The 16,547-nt window shown below is 43.2% G+C and overlaps 1 protein-coding gene across 1 annotated transcript in view; it reads right to left on the bottom strand.

The window, feature by feature from the left end:
- Nucleotides 1-4,620: 4,620 nt before the first annotated feature.
- Nucleotides 4,621-16,547, bottom strand: part of bicc1b (BicC family RNA binding protein 1b) — a 53,019-nt gene continuing 41,092 nt past the window's right edge. Inside the window, exons 10-21 of the mRNA XM_063002652.1 lie at nucleotides 15,207-15,426; nucleotides 14,866-15,027; nucleotides 14,305-14,486; nucleotides 13,200-13,341; nucleotides 12,077-12,230; nucleotides 11,050-11,206; nucleotides 10,920-10,959; nucleotides 10,562-10,716; nucleotides 9,278-9,431; nucleotides 9,029-9,189; nucleotides 7,806-7,905; nucleotides 4,621-7,168 (exon numbers count right to left, since the gene is read on the bottom strand). Of these exons, the coding sequence (XP_062858722.1) occupies nucleotides 7,038-7,168; nucleotides 7,806-7,905; nucleotides 9,029-9,189; nucleotides 9,278-9,431; nucleotides 10,562-10,716; nucleotides 10,920-10,959; nucleotides 11,050-11,206; nucleotides 12,077-12,230; nucleotides 13,200-13,341; nucleotides 14,305-14,486; nucleotides 14,866-15,027; nucleotides 15,207-15,426 (1,758 nt within the window). The 3' untranslated portion in view covers nucleotides 4,621-7,037. The remainder of the gene's footprint in view (nucleotides 7,169-7,805; nucleotides 7,906-9,028; nucleotides 9,190-9,277; nucleotides 9,432-10,561; nucleotides 10,717-10,919; nucleotides 10,960-11,049; nucleotides 11,207-12,076; nucleotides 12,231-13,199; nucleotides 13,342-14,304; nucleotides 14,487-14,865; nucleotides 15,028-15,206; nucleotides 15,427-16,547) is intronic.

Raw genomic sequence — 16,547 nt, 5'->3', positions numbered from 1 at the left:
TAAGAATTTTTAGTATTGCGTTACTAATAAACGTTCTTGATTAGGATCTTAATTATAATATTAATGTTTTAATAATAAAACCATTGCAAACAAAATGCTTAATAAAAAGGATAAATTAAAAAGATTAACAGACGATTTAGAGTAGTATACTGGTTGTTATTTTGACATTTATTGCCTGTTTTCTTTGAACGTCACCTTCTGAGGGAAAGTTTAATACATTTGGATATTTTTGCTGGACCTGGCAACCCGGTCTCCAGTTTGTAAAGCCTGAACAGCGTTAATTTCCCCACAGACACTGATAAACTCACTGGGGGGGATTTATTATTAAACAATAGAAATATCAAACAGCCCTCGCACATCAAAATCCTAATAAATAAACAAAATACATTAATAAATAAATAAATAAAACTACTAGACTGAACGTGAGCAGCCATCGATACAGTCCGTCCACACCGGTCACTTTTGGCTCATTTTTCTTCATCTTTAGGCTTGTTTAAAGCAAATATTTCTCTCTAAACTACACAAATGCTTGTACTGTTCTCACACGACTGACTGACACAGATTTAGCACCACATTCCTCACCGAGACCGCTAAAATAGTGCCGAGTTCAGGTGCTGCGCATTGAGACTAATGAGCGTGGTGGCTCATGGGAAATGTAGTCTTTTTAACAACAGGGCGCTGCTCTTCGTTTTCCCAGATATTCACATGTGCTCAAGTTGCCCCCATTTCAATATACTGATGTAAAAATTATAAATAAATAAACATATTCCACTCAGAAGCTTTGCATAATGTTAGGATCAGTCAGTGTTGATATGGCAGGAACCCCCCTGTTTACACTGTTTACACTGTCCACAATACTCACTATTTGCACACATGACCTGGTCCACCTCAATTAATGTACACAAAACACCTAAGCTGCTTATTTCTAGTATAGTTTACACTTCAGACTTTGCAGATATTCTGTATTGACTGTCTATGAACCTTTGTTTTATGTTTTTGTACAGTTGGGCACTATTGCCTTTTTATATGTGCACCGGAGAAGGAGCTTGACAGCTTATTTATACTGTACAACTCTGTATGGGTATAATGACAATAAAGCAGAAGTGAATTGAATTGAATCACTAGTGTCTTTGACAAAAAAGAAGCTTTTATACTGTTTTGGGGATGTAAAGAAGACTGGAGGACACAGAGGAAACCCACGCTGACACTGGAAGAACATGAAGTTATTTACACACAGTAGTCCTGATCTGTGGTTTGAATTTTGGACCTTGAAGCTGTGCAACACCAATGCCAAACCCCAACGTAAATCCTTCAAGACACAGCCAAAATATGAATGAAGATACTTCAGATGGAGTGAAATAAACATTCATTTAAAACATTAAAGACATATTTTACCTAAACTGTGCTTATTCTTCATTCGGCTTCATTGGATAAAGGATTTCCTCGGACAGCAGACGTGTCTAACGAATACATTCTTTGTACCCTGCTAACATGAGCCACTGGTTTTTGTGGCCAAATCTTATTAATACAAATTATCTTAAGCCATCCTGTTGGGAAGAGGGGAGAGTGTTGGAGGACTAGTCTTTCCTAAAGCTGAGGGAATGAAAGCTGCCAAAAATAAAAGCTATTGTTTGTGTGTTTAAATTACACAGCTTCAATTTCGGCTGTGCTCAGGAATGTTGTGGCTGACTGGTAAAATATACACTTTATTATGTATTATGTAGCTAATGCATTATAAGACTGACCTTGCTTGGGAAAGCAAGGAGAAAAGAATTTCTGTCTATGGTTTTATGGCTGTTTTATTGGTAAATTTTTCTTTTTGAGCCTTTAACCCGGAATTCCTGTGGTTAAATGGTCCAGGCCTGCTCTGCTCCACGGGAGGACAAGCTTCACTGGTCGACCAGCCACATATAATTAAGCAGTGTGAGTTAAATCAAGACGTACGTGGCGGCTGATCAACACTGGTTTGCCTTTTCAGTGTCTGCAGTGTTTAGGTAGACAGAACCAACCGTAATCCATTCAGCAAATGAATACCTGAGGGATGAAACCAGGCAGGTCTCTCCCGACCCCCATCATCCATCATCCAAGGCCCTGTGCCTTTATAATCATCCAGCAGGTCTTATACTGGCTTATTTGTTCCGTATAAATTCATATCGCCTTTTCATTTCTTCTCAGAAATCCCAGGGTGGCAGACTGGGAAAAGCTTTGGTGTAAATAACAAAAAAGATCAGCTAATAACCCAACAACCCATTCAAAAACTGTCATCATTTATATGGAGACGCCAGAAATGCGTGTGGCTATAACAGCCTTCACAATTCTGAAAAATGTTGAATACAATTTATGTTAATAGTTTAATAGTTTGGGAGGGGTTTCTTCCCACACATTTGCCACAAACATGAAGCTATTATTTATAATATAGAATTAATTAATAATTCATTAATACAAGTTGCTTTTGCCACTAGGCTACCACTGTACCACTGTTTTATCCAAAGTGACTTACAATACTGTGACAGTATACAGTATCTAAGCAGTTAGGGGTTAAGGACCTTGCTCAAAGGCCCAACAATGGCAACCTGGCAGTGGTGGTGCTCGAACCAGCACCTCACCCGCTAGGCTACATCTGCCTACAACCAAATTTACTAATTTAATGCTCAGGAGAAGAACACCAGGAGAGAACGTCCTTTATAATCAATAATGAAACAGAACACCCTCCTGTGGTTATTTCTGTTCCTCATAAGAAACATGTTCTATTAATACAAGGTCATTATTGATGAATAATTTAAACCCTGCAGAAAATGAGATCAAATGCACGAATTATGCTCTATCTCCCTCTAGTGAGGAGAACCAGAACAACAAGAATGGTCCTGTTGAACTGCAGTTCTTTTCAGGTTACTGAGTTAACATGAGAGAAGGAAAAATGATTGATTCCTCCAAAGCATTCATCTAAATTATAATCTCTTAATAACATTTCATGGTTTTACAACTATATCATCAGAAAACTCGTTTTTTTGTGTACACGCACCACAAAAGAATGTATGTTTCCTAAAAACAGCCACAACACGTCCGGTTTGGGAATGCACAAGAATCCCAGAAGAAACCGAAGCTGCTTTTTTGGCCAACAAGGAGGTGAAGGAGCAATCACCAGACTGCGTGCCTGTCAGTAAAATGTTATTGGAGCCGTTCATACGCAGAAGCAGACATGCTGCAGACAAACTCCTGACAGGCAGTCATTCAGTTCTGTCTGCTTTCATTTCATATGACTGGCAGAGATTCAGCGCTAGCAGGCCTGAATTGTTAGCCTTAAAATAAAAGTCCTGCGTGTGAGGACGCTCGATTATAGATGAGCTCTGGGCAAGATTGGAGAGCACTTTTCCTCGGCCTGTGCGGAGAAAAATACAGTGTGGTCAGAGCGCATGGCGAGGAGATATTTAGGATCCCTGGGCAACTTTAATTAGTGCCTCAATGTAAAACAGATTGTTTTTAGGATATGACAGATTTTTCCCATGACTGTAAATGCCAGGAAGAAATCTGCTTCATTAGCGAATCCCTCGTAATAATCGTCGCTGTAAATGGTTTTGGTTTTGTGTTTATCAGTTTCATTCTTGAGGGAACCGTTAAGGAAATTCGACGCCTCATTTGTGCCTTTGTCTGTCTGCATCCAGCCGATGTGGGTAGAATCAAAATGCAAATATGTAATCTTGTCTGAAAGAGAAAGCTAGGACGAGGCTAAAAAAAGGGAGTCTTTGCATTTTTGGTGCCTCCGCCGCAGGCCACGAGTGGCCTTGGTACGGGAATCCCAATTTACAGGAGACTTGAGAGGATAAAATTGGAAAAATACACACTGCATGTCCGCTTCATGTTCATCCTGTTAGTGCTGGTCGGTCCTGTTAGTGCTACAACACTCTCTATGGAGGGCTTAGACCTGAAAACATAACACTGATGAGCCAAAATGATAGTCCTCCTCCACCATACTTTACAGCTGGTCCCTTACCTGGGCGGGCAGTGTTTTCTTACTGTTACTGCTCCAAAGTCAGAAGGTGGTGTGCTTTATAACACTGGTTTTACATGAGGAAACGAGATGTACTTAAACATTATCTAAACCTTTTTTATTTCATTGTCATGTTTAACCACAGATTTAACCTGGTCAGGGTCACGCTGGGTCCAGCTTCCACGGAATCAAGGAGTTACGATTGAGGTGCAGTGAGGAGAAACCCTATCTGACCTTCCCCACTGGTGTTAACCTGGGGTTCTGTTTGCCGTCGGTGTAGAAGTTCTGACTGGTTGCAGGACTTCCAGTCTTATAAAAAGTGTCAACGACTTTTCAGATGCTTCTGCACCTCTACAGACAAAAGTGGAACCAGTGAACAGATCTTTCTTAAGGAAAGCAACTTGAGACTGTTTTTGCTTTTTGTGAATAGGACACCTTTACTCACTACACTTCTAAGGTGCATTCCAGTCACCCCAGTAGTTCCCAGCTCTTATGTCATCTGATTAACTGGAAGAGGTTGTCGTTCAGTATTTTAAACCTAAACCAAAACACTTGAAGGATGTAAGCTATTAAAACAAAACAAAAGTCCAACATTGTAGGTTTACATACATTTTATTTGTTGTAACAAGGCCTTCAAGTTGTAATGAACATTCAAACGTACCACATGTTTATGATCATGATAACTTCATATCAAAACATAAAAATAAAATAAAAAAAAGCAAGAAGAATTTAATCTGCAACAACTTTGCAGATATTAAAAAAATATTTTTAAGGCACTGGCCGACTAATCACGTCTACTTAAGTGATATGTACGACTACAGAACATTTGGCAGAACAATAAAGATTAGTGCTTTCTGTGTTGTGTTCCCTTATCATTCATTACTAGCATTGCTAACACTCCGTCATGATTAGCATAATCACAGAGCATCGGTTCTTTTATTTATTATCATTTTTGGACGCAAGACTCTGAAAAAAGTGTTGGCCCTGATCTCAAGACCATGTCAAAATTATAAAGACAAACTTTTCTGTTCCCTTATTTCTCCTATTAGGAAGTACAAGAAAAATCTACAAAACTCGTATAACAGTTTGGTCTCGGTTCAATACAAAATAGCATCTAATGCATCAAAGCACTAATCAGATAGATATAATCAAGGCAGCAATATACTGGAATCAGAACTTGATAAAAAATGCATATTTATATGGCAAAGCGAATTCTTTGCATAGTCGATTAATTCCATGTTCAGTTCGTACTGACCGGAGCTGTGCACAGTACTAAAGGTGTGCAACACCAGTCCAGATTTGGTACAGAAACAAGTAAATACAAATATAAAGTCCTTCATCAAACCAGTACAGAAAAGTTCAAACGACTACAAAACTGCAAATGCACAATACATGTTTTATTTAAACGGAACCTCTATGACATACGAGGGACAATTAAATGCCAATACGATAACACTATACACGGGAAATAATGAAGCACAACATCGTGAGATTATTCCACGAGTGGTTTTGCGTCAGAAACGCTGCAGATTCGTTAGATTCGGTTGTTTTTGGACCGTGAAAACACGGCGAACGGAACCGGCACCCTGTGGTTTCGACTTGACTGACAGCGTTCACAGCATCAGAGGCGGAATTCTTCCAAACGTCTGCGGAACTCGGACACTCGAGTCTGAATCTCACATCCGCAAACATTCCGATTTATTTAATGAAAGTATAAAAGACAACACATAAAACATTCTGGTTTGGCAAAGACGGGCGCACTTGAGGACCCCAGGATTCCAAAAACTTCGTACACGGGACCCTTCGGTTCGCTCCGGGACGGGGAAAGTGGGGGAAGTTAAAAGAAGAGGTAGTTACGAGTCGAACCCAGTGGGATGCCAATTAAAAATGTGCTTCAGGGTTCGATTAAGAATCGTAAACACTAAATGTGTTTACAGATTGTTTCTAGGCTGTTTATAGACTCAATACTGACTGTATTTTGCATTGATCCTGCTCGGTAGAAAAGAAAACAAACCTTTTAGCTCTTAAAGTGTTCAAATTAAATCAGATCTTATATCCATACTTCTCAGTTTGCTTTGCACAGAAACATTTACTTTTTCCTCATTTGTAGATGCTTTTATTCAGTACTACTGAACATGATTATTGAGCAATTGAGGGTTAAGGGCCTTGCTCAGGAGCCCAACAGTGGCAAATTGGCGGTGGTGGGGCATAAACCAGTCCAGTACCTTCACCACTAAGCTATCACTGCCCTTTGAAACAAAGTCTATTCTTGGTTGTCCCAAGACTTTCTGACTTTACGCATGGATAAAAGTACTGGGACACTCCTAATTCAAACACACCCATGCCTAATAGATGTTTAAAATCAATTATTTACATTTTTTCCTCTAGTATGACTGTTCCCATGTGCACAAATCAGGGTCATTGTGGTTTGGTTTGAGACACTATACCGAGCCTTGATCTTTAATCCTGTTAAAAAACCACTGGGATGATTTGGAACACTGACTGAGAGCATCTTCTTGCTCAAAACGATTCTGACTTCTAAACGTTTCTGGAACATGACTTAAAACCCCAGGATGCGAATAAAATCCTATGGGTCAAAACAAACGACTCGAATCTAAAGACCTGTGGGTCTTCTTTCCAAAATAAGTGCTAAACACGCTCCATGCACGTCGTGTAGAGTGACGAACCCACAGACAAACGATTTAGTACTCTTAAAGTGCAAAGAATTAGTACGACAAAAGCCTAGGACCAGGATATAAATAAAAAATCCATCATTTGAACTAAGTACACGTACGGCTCCGTATCCAACAACAGTGCAGGAGCTGCGAGAATCCTTCAGCGTTACCGTTAATCCTATACGAGTATCACACTGCGTAGAGTACCGAATCCTCCGTAATCAGCGACATGTACAAATCCTATAAACCTCAAATCCTCACCCTTTTTACCTTCCACATTCTTTGTGTGTGTGTGTGTGTGTTTTTGGCACAGATTCCCATAGTTTGGTCCAGTATTCTTAAGGCACAGGGTCAGGAACGGACGTGTGGATCAGTTACCAGCGTCCGCTCACGCTGGCGATGTCGGCGTGGAACTGGCGCGGCAGGCGCCCGCTGGCTCCACCCTCCAGGAACGAGGAGCGGATGTTGGCCGGCTCGAAGAGTTTCCGATGGTTCTTGTTCAGGTCTGTCAAACACAGAGAGGTTAGGATTCATTTTCCCTTTGAATCTTTTAATATTCCAAGAAATTCTGCACGCCCGTTCTGCCAAAGAGCGTTCAGCGTAGCCAAAAATGAGCCAGAGCTCGGTGTGTTTTTATTCTCTAAGAAAGGGAGGACGCTTTGCTATCGCCGGTAATTTCCGTCAGTGCGGATCATGCTCCGTTTACGACCCATTCAAGAGTTCAGCTGGAGGAATAAACCTCGCCCACAGGCGTTTTCTTTCCCCCATTAACCTCCACGCTGTGGAATTCACAAGCAGGCTGGGATTTCCCTAAAACCTCCAGGATTAACAGCGATGAACCTAAAGCTACCCTCGTATCCCTTCCAGACTGCAAAGCGTCGTTACCGTTGTTAAAATTTCACCACTACGGCCTGTTACAAATCACAGTTCTCCAGATCTGCACGGAAATGTCCACTCTGACCACGGCGAAACAACCCGAATACGTCAACTGAACCCTAAAAACCAATCGAGGATCAATTGAACTTGCAGGAACGGCCATGAAAAGCTAGGCCTCGCCCTTCTTTAAGAGTTTTCCTCTGAAATAGGCTTAACTTTTGACCTTTTGATTTCGTTCTCTTTGGGATGTTCTTAAAACACAGTACCTGAGATGGCCAGCAGCATTTTCCGACGAGCTCCAAACGTGGTGATGCCCAGCTCCTTCAGGTCCTGATCGGTCAGGGTGAGAAACGTCTGCAGGTCGATCTGCAAGGCAAATAGAATGGCTGCTATAAACCCTGCGATCTAGGTTCTACTGCACTGCATCCTATAGCAAAATTAATACTCATAAAGTGTAACTATAATAAAAAAGTTTATATTTTAATAAATGTTATTTAAGATTTGTTATTTTATTAATTTATTTAGTATTTTTATTAATGAAGACCAAGTCTGTATTTCATTTATTTATTTATTATTTTTATTAAAGCACATCCCCTCTATATTTAATTAATTTATTTAATATTTTTATTATTGCAACCAAGTCTGTATTTAATTTATTTATTTATTATTTTTTATTAATGCACGCATTTAATTTATTTAATTAATATGTGCATTAATATTTTTTTATTAATGCACACCAGTCTCTATTTAATTTATTAATTTATTATTAATTTATTATTAATTTATATATTTTTATTAATGAAGAACAAGCCTGTATTTCATTTATTTATTCCCTATTTTATTAATAAACACCTGCTCTGTATTTAATTTATTTATTTCATATTTTTATTCATGTGTAATTATTTTGGAAAACAAGAACGTGAAGAGCTGTGGAGGGAATCACCAGGAGGTGGGTGCAAGGACCCATCAAGGAAGAAAAGGGAATGATGGGTAAAATATATGTATACAAATTCTAGCAGCTCCAATTGTTCTGACAAACCCACACAGAAAGGGCCCTGGCCACACGACCGGGCAATAGAGCCCAGACCAGCGCTGTGGCACCAGAACATAAATATGTGGTTCTTTTTTATAGTCATTGTAGCCTAACTGCATCTAAACCCGAATACAAAAGACTTAATCCGTGTAGATGTGAGTCTCTCAGGCCGGAGGATTAAAATGCAGCTCCTTAGATTCACAAACCAGTTTGTTTTTAGTGCACCAGTCAGAAACACAGCTGGTTCTGATAAGCCTGAGTGGCTCCAGCGCGATGGGAACTGGAACCGAAACAAGATGGAAGGTGTTTCATAAGCCTGAAGACTCGCTCTGATATTTCACAGTTGCATTTAATCATAAAAACTGAGAAAAGACTTCCCGATGGATATTACGACCCAGCGTTTTATTTGATTTCGGTGAGTTTGGTGCAGATGAACTGGTGTTTTTGGGTCGGTACCTCCTGTTGCTGGAAGACGTCGGTGTATTTCCCCAGACCCAGCTTACTGAAGAGCTCGGGCAGGTCGGAACCCTTCAGCGAGGTGCTGAGGCTGCAGCCGTTGCTGCCCATCACTGACGAGATGCAGTCCATGTAGTTACTGCTGCTCAGGTAGTGTTCCACTGTGGGGGGGGATGGGGGTGCACCAAAAACAGGGTTACTTCACTGATGCCCAAATTCTCGCACCCAAAACAACATTACGCGTCTCACCTGTCTTGTTCTGCTTCCTCTTGGGACTGATGGGTGCCGGGAAGTCGGCGTGCGCCGGGAGCCCGCTCCCGTTCCTCTCCCGCCAGTTGTCGGAGTCGCTCCCGTTTCCCACCCCCTCTCTGCTGTCGGAGCGCGACAGGGACAGAGGCGAACCCTGCCGAATTACACAGATCAGATGCCAACGTTTAGCGTAGTTACAAGATACATTTCATACAGCAGTGAAAAGCGCTTTACCGCGTACAGCGGAGCCTAAATGTTTGATGCCGCTGAAAAAATGCCTCTGTTTTGCATTTTTCTACAATCTTTCGCCCAACTCCAGAGTAGATTTATACTAGAGATGTACCGATCGGGGTTTTTGACGCCGATTTCGATCTCCGATTTCTTTTCAGAGCGATCGGCCGATAGCCGATTCCGATGGGGGGGGTTCAACCTGTGGGGCGCGAGTGCCTGACCAGGGGGTGTGGTGGCATTGCGAGATTTTTTTACTTCTAAAACTAAAGCAATTCATTTTTCACCCACGGGAGACATATCTCATTACTCTGACCACGCACACACACACACACACACACACACACACGCAGGTTAGATGTTATCCAGTTCAGTCTGAAAAAACCTTAAAAATAGGTCTAACGGTGAAGATAAACCGCTGACCGAAGCATTGACGTGTGTGTGTGCCTTTAAGAGAGACGCTCTGTTCACAGTATCGATATAAGTGATTCATTTTATGCGAAGCTTAAGTTTCTCTTCTCAGTTATCTCTCCGTGTTTACTGTTATTAATGAATGTCGTGGTTTTAAATAAACACCAGCTACTACAGAACATTTTGTGTGACTCTCTTACATTAAAAAGCTTCATTAAACTGCTATTACCACAGATCTGTAACCGAGTCAGACTCGTTCCGTCTGTGGAGCGAAAAGTTTTCTGTCAGTCAGAGCAGATGATCCTGAACTATGTACGATGCACAACGTTAATTCTGTTATTTTAGGTCGTGAAGAGCTTTCACCATGGTTTCTGTACGATGGTTGACGAATGGTGATGTGATGGTTGGTGCTTTGGATCGATCCACTGAGCTGTTAAGCTTAACACGGTCTTTATATATCACAAGATCGGATCGGCTACATCTGGGAAATATCGCCGATAGCATATTTTGATTAAAAATCGGCCGATATCGATTTATAGCCGATCGATCGTTCCATCTCTAATTTATATCAGTTACTGTTCTGTCTCTCATTAAACACATCTGTACTGGTCTGTCCCAGAAAAGGGGTTTGGTGACTGGACGTACCTCGTATGTAGTGGACATGGTAGGTTTGTAGGACACGTGGTTGGCTCTGCGCAGCTCTTTGATGGTTTCTGCCGGCATGGATTTGGAGAAACCCAGGCCGCTCCACGTGTTAGTCGGGGTGCGCACCTCCGTCACCACCGGCTTCTTCAGCATGGCTGAAAAACAGGACAAATTACAATTTACAAGGCCTTGCTCAGGGGCCCAACAATGGCTGCATGGACTATCCACTAGGCTCAGCAATTTTATTCCAGCTAGACTAAACATCCCGGACTGTTTTTGCAGCAGATCGTTTGTTATTTTGGGGATGAATTTTGGGGTAGAGGGCCGTGAGCGGGGAAACGATCGGCCTGGTACGTACCTTTGGTTGCCAGCAGCTTCTTCTGCTCGTAGTCGAAGGCCTGGAGAAGAGAAGGAAGAGCGGAAGTGTTTAGGCTGAGAGAGAGAGACAGAGAGAGAGACAGAGAGAGAGAGAGAGGCGGCCGGAGTACCTGCATGTTGGAGAACGAGGACTGTGGCGGGAGGCGGATGCGCTCGGAGTTCTGCTGGGCGGCGCGCTCGGCGGCTCTTTCGCTGCCCGGCGCTCGTTTATCTGTTACGGGACTCTCGGAGGCGCTGGAGTCGGAGTCAGACAGCAAACAGTCCGAACTGCAGGGACACAGAGGAGGAAGAAAATTAAAAAAGAACCACGAGCGGAGCTGCGGCTACACGGCCGATCACATTTTGTTCTATTTTTTTGGTAGATGCACGGCTCCAGGCTGGCACCTTTTGTACCTTGGTACTTTTTTTTACTGGTACTTTTTCAAGCTAGGGAATCGAACCCAGGTACTTCTTGCTGTGAGACGACAACACTAGCCACCGTGCCACCTAGTTGTTAGTTTATTTAGCTATAAACAATAAAAAAAGCTATAAATAATTTAAAAAAAAAAGCTATAAATAATTAAAAAAAGCTATAAATAATGTTTTAAAAGCTATAAATAATTCTAAAAATATATAAATAATTCGTAAACAGCTAAAAATAATGTTAAAAAAAAGCTAAAAATATATTTTAAAAAGCTATAAATATTTTTTAAAAAGCTATAAATAATTGTAAAAAGCTATAAATAATTAAAAAAAAGTTATAAATAATTGTAAAAATATATAAATCATTTTAAAAAAGCAATAAATAATTTAAAAAAAAGTTATGGATAATTACAATTTAATTAGAAATAATTAAAAGTTTATTGAGCTTTATCTATAAACAGATAAAACTATAAATCAATAAACTGAGACTATCTTTTCTGAGGTAAACTGAGGTATCATTTCTTTTCCTTTTTTGGACCCTGGTTTGGACATGCTCAACCTTTCCTCACACTAACACTATATAAATAAAATAAATGAATGAAATAAATAAACTAATTAAATAAACGTGCACTTTTAATGATACACCACATTTAAAATAATGAAGTACAATAAAACTATTGTTTTTGGGGGTGTGTGTGTGTGTGGGGGGGGGGGGTGCGATGGGCGCGTACGTACTGCAGATGGGAGTTCTTGGCGCCTTGCAGTAACTCCACGACCTGCCTCTTTCCCGACGCCGTCTTGCAGGACGCCAGCATCTGCTTCAGCTCGCTGCTGTTTCCTGAGTGCGAGGGGCTCCGCGGCATGCCCACCTCCACGAAAGTGTCGGAGCCTGGACACGCAAAATAAAACAGGTTAACGTCTCCGGTTAACGGCTGTGCAGCACGAGCGGCCCTGGCATGACGGAATCCAGAGCCGAAAAGAAAACTCAGATTTAATTGAGTCCTGGTGGAAGAGTGGAACGACACGCCATCATCGCCGTGACCTTGAGGATCAGCCAACTCAAACACGCCGTGATTGGTACCACAGAGGAAAGGCGGCGCCTCCAGGAACCGACGCCTGAGCCGTGTCTAACCAGAAGGACAATCGAAGGGTTCGTTGGGTTCCACCAATCGATTAATTGGGACTATTTTACAGCGCGCAAGAATACAGCAAACGTTTTTTTAGTTCCTTGACCAACTCCTCTAGCCGAGAGTGCCTGATTCAGTTTTTTTTGGGGAACCCTGTCCCTTTCTATAGCCATTATCACTCTGGAAAGGTTCTCCAGAAGATTTTGGAGTGTGTCTGTGGAAATTTGTGCTTATTCGATCAAAAAAAGCATTTGTGAGGTCAGGAACTGATGATCAAGTCATGCTGGAACAGAAAAGGACCTTCCCCAAGCTCTTGCTCCAATGTCTGGAGTTTAAAAAATGTCCAGTGATGTCCATGTTTTTTTTAGGACAGAGGAATAATCCCTCTGATGGGGGTGGTTGGCTGGCATAGTGATAAATCATGCAAACCCACCACTGCTGAAATCTGGGTTCGAATCTTAGCAGTGCTATCAGCCAGTCGGGCAACTACACAGACATGTTTGACTAGACAAACACGATATCGTTAGATATTGTTAGGTGCACTTGTCAGTGCGCTTTTGGTGCAGGTCCCATGCCCGGATAAGGATGGCACACGGACCAGAACGATCTGCTGTGGCGCCTTCTACATACAAAAGAAGATAAAAACACTGGACCAATCAGGCCTGTGTTGTAACCCGGCCGGCCGATAGCACAGCTGAGATCGGGACCCGGATTAAACCCGGAGGCAGTACCTTGATCCTGACTGGACTTGCTGGACAGAGGTTCAGACGGACAGTGGCCGCTGGTGTCTGGAACTGGTTCTCCGTGAGCCGCGTTCAGGACCTTGTCAGCCAGGGAGGAAGTGGATATTCTGCTGTACATGGAGCTGGGGTGCTGCAACACACACACACACACACACACACACACACACAGTCCTTACTCATTCACACTTCTGATCAGTTCTGACCAGCCAATCCACCTTTCGCATGTGGGAACATTAGAAGGAATGTGGAACTCTCCAAACACACGCCAAATTAGAGCCTATCCCTGTCTCTCTTTCTTGAGAGGGGTCTAGTCTGGCACTTCTTTTCACCTGCAGGAACATGGTCTCACCATGTGAGCATCTGACCCTGTTTCAGCCATTGTCCCTCCCCCCTACAGACACAGCCTGCCGTGTGTCTGTGTAGGTGCCCCGGTCGGCTAGAACCATTATATAGAGCATACATAGAGCCATCGTACCCACAACTTTTCGATTGATAGCCAAAGCTTTGCCCTCAGACAGCTCGTCGTCTGCAGGCTGGACATAATGACCCCCTCGCTGTCCAAAAATGTTTACAATTTTGAATAGACGCTCCCTAACAAACAATTGCCCATGGTTTGAGGAACAGCCAAAATTTTCTCGGCGAACTGTTCACCGGCGCTGGTTATTGTGTTTGCTAACAGTGGCTTCATTTCCCATGAAGCCTATTGTCTCTGTTGTACTGCTGAATCATGAACATGGCCTCAAGTTTAGGTTCTTTAGGTGTGCCCCCCTTCCTTCCCCATATGGGATCTTTTAGGAGTTGCTTTTGAGCCCTTGACGGTCCTTTAAATGGTGATCGTGGCTCGTACTGTGGTTTGCTGGAGTCCTTAAGTCGCATATATATGAACTCTTTTCTAATCTAGGTCATGGCACGGATTTATTGTAGATAAGCGCTCCCCAGTGGCTGGGCTGTAGACCAGCGTTTTTAGCCAAGCTGGCACAAAACCTGGGGTCTATGTGCACTCCAGAACAAAAGTGGATGCATGAAACCACTCTACAGACTCTTAATGCTCTTAATGAAGCGAAAGAAGGTAGCGTCTACGGTGTTCGGTCACCTTGCCGTTGAGAGATGCGACCGCCTTGATGCAGTCCGTGACTCCGTTGACCTGCGGATCGATGGGGGCGAGGCCCGGCGGGGGAGACGGTGTGTTCTGAGTGTAATTCTGAACCCCGGACAGCAAGATGTTGGTCAGCGTGGCCTGAGTGGCTGGATGGATCATCAGCGGCGACGTAAAACCTGGAGGATTCGGGAGAAGAGCTGGTGAGTCAAAAACAACACGGTGGTACGTGGATAAAAAACCACCTCGTATTAAAGCGGACCCTCTGAGGACTCATTTTACAGAAACACACCCATCCCACACACACACTTTAACACGTATGTAGGCACATAATGTGCATATAGGGGCAGTTAGCAATTCTATTTCAGTACAAGAGGCATTTGAATTGTGGTCTCGGTTCCTTCGGGCTCTGGTCCGGCTGTGGTCCGAATCACCTGATGAGTACAATTACTTGGACCATTTTCCCCTTGGTTCATTTTTTCATGCACAGAAAAATAAAAATACATAAAACCAGTTCTTGGTGATGAACCCCGAGTACCGGAGTGGTTTTTTTCTGACCTGGTGTGCTGCTTGGACTGGCCAGTAAGCTGGACCACAGTGTGGGGCTGGACGTTCCAGAGGAGGGAGCATGTAGAGGGCTGATGGAGCTGTTGAGAGCGTTCAGGAGAGAGTTGTGGGTGGACGGAGCGTTCAGAGAGGCGGCCGTCGGGCCCAGCAGACCTGCGGGACAGTCGATAATCAGCATGTAAATACGTAAACCAAACTGTAATTAAGAATGACACGAGCTACTCCATCCACCAATGTGCCATTACAAAATCCCAGACCTGTTACTGATTTCAATGCACATTTGAGCTGTAAACATTAAATAAATGACGTGTGGTGTCTCTTGTGTCTCTCACCGAGGCTGGTTAGGCCCAGGCTGGCGGAGGTGAGGATGTCCAGGCCCACCGGGCAGCTTAGAGTCTGCGTGGGGGCAGACGGAGGGCTGCTACAGCTGTTACTGCAGCTGGACGACGTGGCGATGGACACACAAACCCCGCTGCTGTCCAGTCCCAGCAGATAGCGCCGGGCCTCATACATGTTCAGAGCGTTCCTCTCTACGCTCTTCACGATGACCGACTGCGGAGCAGAAAGAGACGTGTCCACTTTTTTAAATATTAAATTACTCTTACAAATATGTTGCGGCAGTCTTGAGATTCCAGTTCAGGTCAAGAATGATTTGGACGTCGTCTCAAAGCAGGCGTACGAATTCCAGGTCCGAAAAACCCTAATGAGCAAGAGTAGTAAAAACTCCCAGAAAACCTTGAGAGGAACCAGACTCAACCAGGATCTGTTCCCGGTGGTCTCTGAGATTCCAATGGTTTGTGTAACTGTTGCTCGGATCCAGGTGGGATGGGGTCCGGGATGTGTTGCTGCCTTGGGGCCAGTGATTCCGGGTAAACCGGGACCCCGAAGACCCTGACTGTTACAGCCAGTGCGGTAAAACGTCATCAAAGTGTAAATACGCGTGGAATAAGCGTCCACTGGAATTTCCTCCCTGTTTCACTTTTAAACTTGCGTTACAGCTCGAGCTTCTGAGAAATGGTGAGAATCAGAATCAGCTTCTCCCAGAGTCTAAAACGCTTCTGGTTGAAAATAAAGCTTCACGTGGTTTAATGTAGTAAAAGAAGGAGACAGGAGCACTAAACTTCTCTTCATTATTACTGCTCATAAGTTCCTCCACTAATCACATTCCTCACTCGCTGTTTTACTACAATAAGTCACGCTAAGCGTCGTTCGTACGGCCTGAGTCGCTTTTACTGCCTCGTATCAAACAGTTCGTCTCATTGAAGGAGCTTTGAAAGGGTCAGCGGCAAACCGAGCCCTCAGTAGGGGTAAAAGTAGAGGTGAAATACGATCAGGTGACTAAACTGGGAAGGTTTTACCACCGCTTTATCCTATTCAGGGTCACGGTGGGTACAATTCACCAGGCGAAAGGTAGGAAGCACCCCGGGCGGGTCGCCCATCCGTCACAGGGGAAGAAATTCATGATCTCTGTGAGTAATTTTGGATAAGGGCCGAGCCGTACACGTTCTTTCCAAGCGTCTGTAACCTTCAGACCCGAACCCCATCCGAAAAAAATGCACAGAGTCAAATAAAAAGAACAAACCGTTCTGTCACCAGCTCATCAGGAGAAATGGAGATTTATGCCGTGAAATGCAGGACTGCGCTGAGTGATGAATTAAACGCGGTGGAAGTTT

The sequence above is a fragment of the Trichomycterus rosablanca genome, chromosome 10 (genome assembly GCF_030014385.1).
Source record: "Trichomycterus rosablanca isolate fTriRos1 chromosome 10, fTriRos1.hap1, whole genome shotgun sequence".
Taxonomy (NCBI): domain Eukaryota; kingdom Metazoa; phylum Chordata; class Actinopteri; order Siluriformes; family Trichomycteridae; genus Trichomycterus; species Trichomycterus rosablanca.
The sequence above is the reverse complement of the archived record's forward strand: the minus strand, read 5'-3'. Positions and strand labels throughout refer to the sequence as shown.